This window comes from Cheilinus undulatus, linkage group 23 (assembly GCF_018320785.1).
Source record: "Cheilinus undulatus linkage group 23, ASM1832078v1, whole genome shotgun sequence".
Taxonomy (NCBI): domain Eukaryota; kingdom Metazoa; phylum Chordata; class Actinopteri; order Labriformes; family Labridae; genus Cheilinus; species Cheilinus undulatus.
Window position 1 is genome coordinate 29,927,850 of NC_054887.1, and position 5,931 is coordinate 29,933,780.

Below are 5,931 nucleotides of genomic sequence, written 5' to 3' on the forward strand. Positions count from 1 at the left end.
TTTTTTTGCTAATTTTTGCCATTTTTTAACCAGATTTTTGGCACGAAACCTCTTCTGTGGAGTGACCAATCGCACTTCTCTGTTTAGCAGTTGGATTGGTGAGTTTTGGCTGGGTGGATGACAGGAGAACATTACCTACCTGACTGCATTGAGCCAATTGTAAAGTTTGGTGGAGGAGGGATGATGGTATGGGGCTGCTTTTCAGGGTCAGGACTAGGCCCTTTATCTCCAGTGAAGGGAAATCTTAATGCTTCAGCATACCAAGACATTCTGGACAATGCTATGCTTCCAATTATGTTGCAAAGTTTGGGGAAGGCCCTTTTCTACTCCAACATGGCTGTGCCCCACTGCACAAAGATTATAAATGGTCTCAGTCTTTAGTTTCAAGTCACCTTCCTTACAGGAGTATGGTCATTTATTAGATTATGGTCCTGTTACGAGGGAAAGATACCATAGAGTGTGTAGGGAGTGAAGGTGAGGCTGCCTGGGTTTGATAAGTCACTACCACGTTATCTTTCAGTGGAATAAAGCACTGATAACGAGAATGCATGTACAGATTTGCATGTATTTGCTGATTTGTCTGGTGTGTTTCTCAATCAGCTGAGTCTCCTGCAGGTTTTGCCGTGCAGCATTTAACGTCCCTCCGTATTCTTCAGCTTCAGGATGGCGAGCAGGCTGAGGACAAAGGGCTGGGATGAAAGCAGAAGAACTCTGAAAGGTTTTTCATTCTGGAGCGATTAGCATGCATGAATAAGTCCCACTGATGAATGAGGAGCAAACGATCAAAGCTGCTGCAGAGCTGGACCACACCAGCGTGTTAGCACAAACTACCGTCTAATTACACTCTGCAGAAAACACAATGTACGAGTGTCATGAGGAGGAATGTCTGAGTGAATTTAATCAATACAACTTCTGTCAGGAGTTACTTACTTTAGGTCTCTGCAGAGGAACACAGTGATTTAAAGTCTTTTTATTTATTTCTAACACACTGAAAGTTTCTTACTGGAAAAACTCCATCTGCACATGATTCATTTCTATGACAGCTGAAGTTTTGTTGGCTTTGCAAACAACTAAAGAAAGTTAGAAAAAGATTTACAAACATGATTATGGTAGCATCCACAGGTTATTTTACTGTTTTATACTATGATACAACAAGTTGAGATCTCGACAAATCGATCTTGTTTTCTCAGGATATCAGTGCTGCTTTTGGTATCTTGAGATCCCAAAAGAACAACTAAAATTTACTTTTCATCCCAGAAAAATAAAATGTATGGATGCACAGCCTCTTTGGGGTTCTAAAGTCATGATACAAGAATTTAAACTTTGATACAGTTGTGGTAAAATGTGATACCATTGTGAAAAAATAAAAGTCATGGACATTCAAAATTGGGTAATTTCTTGAATTTTATAGCCAAAATCTGCAGACAAACTTGTGCAGAGTCCTTACTGCTACTATTAATACTTTTTCAAACCAAAATTATAGTTTGGGATTTTTCATCAGTTTTTATTATTTCATTTCCACTTTCTGTGTTCAATTGCAAAGTTTTTCTGTGTGGTACTGAGAGAAGATTAATGAGAATTTTTTTTTTTTTTTCAGGCCGCAACTTTTACATTTTTGTGGCAGTAATAGTGTTAATTTTATTGATTAAAAATGTCAGTAAACTACATTTTTTTCCAAATCTATGACTTGCTGATACCAAAACTCAGATTAAAACTAAGTTTTGTTTTAATGAAAAAGACTTAATAAGACTAAAATGGAATTTAGCTCACGCTGGACCTTCAAAATCCATGAAACAAGAGAGCACAAGCTGTTAGGAAGGGTGAATGTGAAGTTATGACTTTTTTAAACTAAAACACTCTGACATTCACACTGGGGTAAAAATGTCACAGGAACGTCAATATCATGCCTCTCAGGGTGAGAAGTAAATAGATTTAGCAGAAGTGGAACAAACTCATTAAGGGAAGCAAAAAAAGGATTACAGAAGTGATTGCATTGATGTTCACTGAATGAAAGGTTACTTTTGATATTAAAGAACTAAAACTGGGTTGCTGTGATTCCAAACACTAAACAGAAAATAAATATCACATTTGTGGGAAGCGAAAACATGTTCCAAGTTTAAGATAGACTTTTTGTAGACAAACAAATACTGTTGCAACAGAAAGGAGCATGGGTTTCCCTCCAGATGTTACTAGCCTTATTCCTTTCCCATTCCAATGCTCAGATTTAACTTTATGACATCATCTTGACCACGCCCACATGCCTAACTGCCCTGGATGCTGCCATGTGAGCAGCCGAGCAGCTGAACAGTATACCTAATAATGTGGTCGGTGAGTGTATTTATACAGTAAGGACAGTGCTCCCCTTCTTCGGTTAAACACAGTTTTGTATGGTTAAACAAAGAGCTAACAGATAACGCCGTCTAGTGGTCAAACATGTTTATTTTTCCATTTACAAACGAGTTTGAAGACATATATGTAGCAAAGCATCGACCAACAATCGATTAACAAAGTGCAAAAATAAGAAAGTGCACAAGTTTCAGAACAGAAATAAGACAAAATTAAGAGCTTTAAAGTGACATTTAAATGTTTGTAATAATGCTGTGAGAAACAGACGGTTTGCAGAGAGGCTGTGAATGAGCCACTGTTTGTATGAACTGGATTATTCTACAGAGAAAAACTGAAGTCAGGAGCTCAAAGAGGATGTGGAGGAAAGTCTGAACTTTAACATTCACAAACAAAAGGAGCTTCTCTAAGCTGACATATAAAATACAAAATATAAAAATATATCCATCACTCTTCAACATCTCTGTACATTTTGATTCCCAATCCTCCGGCCTCTCTTCTTTTTCAAACTCAACAACAGGAGGTTGACTTATTTAAACACCTTCATACACACAATCCTACTGATTTAAGCTCCTCAGGAGGAGCAGAAACAGAAAACATATAGAGAGCTTAACTGAAAGGCATCTTAATATTTCCTACTGGAGATCAGAGTATGAAATGAAATGTTTGCGAGTGTTCCTGTTATTATTACGTGTAGATGAAGCAGACAGAGTCAGCAACAGCACTTTAAACATGTGTCTGAATTTCACAGTGATTCATTCATCCATTGCTGCTGCTGATGTTGTTCTTGTTCTTAGACGTCTTCATGCTGCTGACCCCTGGTGGCGGTTTCTGCTCGTCTCCTGTCAGCAGAGCTTTGATCTCTGATGGGATCTTCCCCTGATCCATTGCCGAACACCACTGCTTATACTGCAGAAAACACATGGAAACAACAGAGATAACTGATAAAGAAGCATCCAATATTTGAACTGTCAGCTGCTTGTGACACTGAGTAAATAACAAATGAAGACCCCTGATAGAAAAGTAAATATAACCCCCGTTCCAGAAAAAGTCAGGATGCTGTGTAAAATGTCAACAGAATGCAATAATTTTCAAATCTCATAACCCACATATTATTTACAATAGCACATAACCAACATAGCAGATGCTGAAACACAGACACTTCACCAATTCATGGAAAAATATCGGCTCATTTTAAATCTGATGGCAGCAACACGTCTCAAAAAAATAGGGGCAGGGCAACAAAAGGCTGGAAAAGCAGGTGATACTCATGAAAAACAGCTAGAGGAACATTTGCAACTAATGAGGTTAGTTGGCAACAGGTCAGGAATAGGACTGGGTGTAAAAAGAGCATTTAAGAGAGGCGGAGTCTCCCAGAAGTAAAGATGGGCAGTGGTTCACCAATCTGTGCGTCTAAAAATAGAGGATATATAATGCCTATGTAGCTCAGTAGAGCAGGCGCCTATATACAGAAGTTATAGTCCTCAAAGCACTGGCTGTGGAATCAAATTCCAGCCTCTTCCCTGTATCTTGGATCAATGATCTGGGGGCCCTCGGGGCTGCTGCATTAAAAGCAGTCACGATTCTGTACTGGAAATCGCTTCATGGGCTAAGGAACACTTCCAGAAATCACTGTCCATCAGCACATTTAGCTGTACCATCCACAAATGACAGTTAAAGCTGGATCATGCAAAGAAGAAGCCATATGTGAACAGGATCCAGAAACACCACTGTCTTCTCTGGCCCAAAGCTCATGTAAAATGTGTCAAGACAAAATGGAAAGCTCCTGTGGTAAGATGCATTACATTTTAAAAATATTTTTGGAAACTACAGATGCAGTTGCAAAGTTTAATCGTATATGACCTGATTGTTTGCTTACCATCTCCAGCTCCTCTCTCAGGGCACAGATGGCTCTCTCCTTACTGGAAACCAGTTCCTCCAGGTACTGGTACCTCAGCTTCTTCCTGGCTCTGCACTCCCTCGCGCTCTGACGGCTTCGCTCCAGTTTGGCCTTCAGGTCGATCTTTGCAGGTTTGCGTCCCCGTTTCCCAGGTTTCTTCACTTTACCAGCCACCATCTGACAACCAAACAATACAGCAGGGTTGTCACACTACTAGCATTTGCACGATAATATGATTACAGTAAAAATCAACTTATAGCTACACTATAAATGTCAACTTTTGAAACCACATCACAGTACAATGCCACCTCTGCTGCCTTACTGTTGAAGAGCATCAGAAACATTTAAATGTTGGTATGTATACTTTTTACTGAGCCAGAAAGACAACTGTGTTCTGTGAGTTCACTATAAGGCAGTGAATAATCACATCTGCAGAACATGTTTAGCACAACACCGACAGTCAGGTTGAATATTTATATTTTTATATTGACATCCACACAGTAACTACAACATAATTTTAACTGATACAGCCAGCTTACATTAACGCTAACGTACCAAAACCAAGTGTTTACCGTTGAGGCAGTTATTCAGTGTAAGCCACTACAGTAACGTTGGTCAAATCCATACTAAACATTAGCATGTAGCCGTTAGCTTCTTACCTTATTATCATCCATTTTGGTTCAAAGCTACCGTGAAGGCAGCTAGCTCTCGTTAGCTTCACTCAGCTAATACCTCGGTGATAAATAAAACTGTAGGTGAAAGAAAATGACGAATAAAGCCGCAGGTAAGTCCGTGTTGGTGGGAAAAACACGGACAGCTAACGGAGAGCACGAGCGTTCTGTTGTTTGTTTTCCTGATGACGTAAGCGGGCGACGTCTTCTTCGCCCTCTCTCTCAGGGTTGGCTAGCAACGAACTGACGCACTTACGCCACCTAATGGTATGGTGGTCGATAATAACTATAATAATAATATTAATGATTATAAAGGATTTTATCAACCTATCCCTTTCTCTCCTCCTCCATTGCTTCTCACTGTACTAATCGCACTTAAACCTGTTTGCTTCACTTATTCTCTTCTGACTGAATGAAGATAACAGCCAAGTCAATTTGATTTTTTTGTGGTGTTCTCTGCCACATTTTCTGCCAGTTTATTTTCCTCAATGCATACAGTGCTTAACAAATTTATTAGACCACCCTAACCCTAACCAAAGTAAGGTTTATGCCACAGCTGCCCTGAAATGGTAACAGCATTGGTATTACCAATATCGTTTTTTTATGTTTCTGCAATGCTTAATACACCCATATGTAGAAGCTCTTTAACCCAAATGATATTTTTAATGCTAAAATAGAATAATTATTGTTATCCATGAATTTTCTGAAATGTGCTTTACTGAAAAAACAGTAAAGCACATTAATATTTCTTGATTAATATGTCAAATTATAGTTATTTACTTGCATTCCTGAAGAGAAAAATGAGTTTTAGTGGTTCAGTGTTATGCTCCACTCATTTCTGACTTCTCAGAGAAGCCCAGTGAGTCGGCTCAAATTTGGGTGAATTCAGTTGAAATTCCTCATTCCTGTTCAAAATGGTGAAACATGGAGAGCTCACTAAAAATGAAAGAGTCCACATTAAAGCACTTCATGATGCTGGATGGTCTCTGAGACAAATATGACAGGTGGTCTAATAAA

General features: G+C 39.0%; 1 protein-coding gene across 1 annotated transcript; it reads right to left on the reverse strand.

The window, feature by feature from the left end:
* Positions 1–2,421: 2,421 nt before the first annotated feature.
* On the reverse strand, positions 2,422–5,125 carry crebl2 (cAMP responsive element binding protein-like 2). The gene is made up of 3 exons (XM_041780837.1): positions 4,903–5,125; positions 4,223–4,420; positions 2,422–3,252 (listed from the first exon to the last, which is right to left on the reverse strand). The coding sequence occupies exons 1-3, from the start codon at positions 4,915–4,917 to the stop codon at positions 3,103–3,105; spliced, it is 363 nt and encodes a 120-aa protein (XP_041636771.1). The 5' UTR covers positions 4,918–5,125; the 3' UTR covers positions 2,422–3,102.
* Between the last annotated feature and the right edge of the window lie 806 nt (positions 5,126–5,931).

What these genes read in the sequence shown, in the direction of transcription:
- crebl2 (XM_041780837.1), bottom strand. An exon ending in TGAGAGAGGAGCTGGAGATG is followed by an intron (nt 3,253 to 4,222) that starts GTAAGCAAACAA and finishes TGTTTTCTGCAG; the next exon opens with TATAAGCAGTGGTGTTCGGC.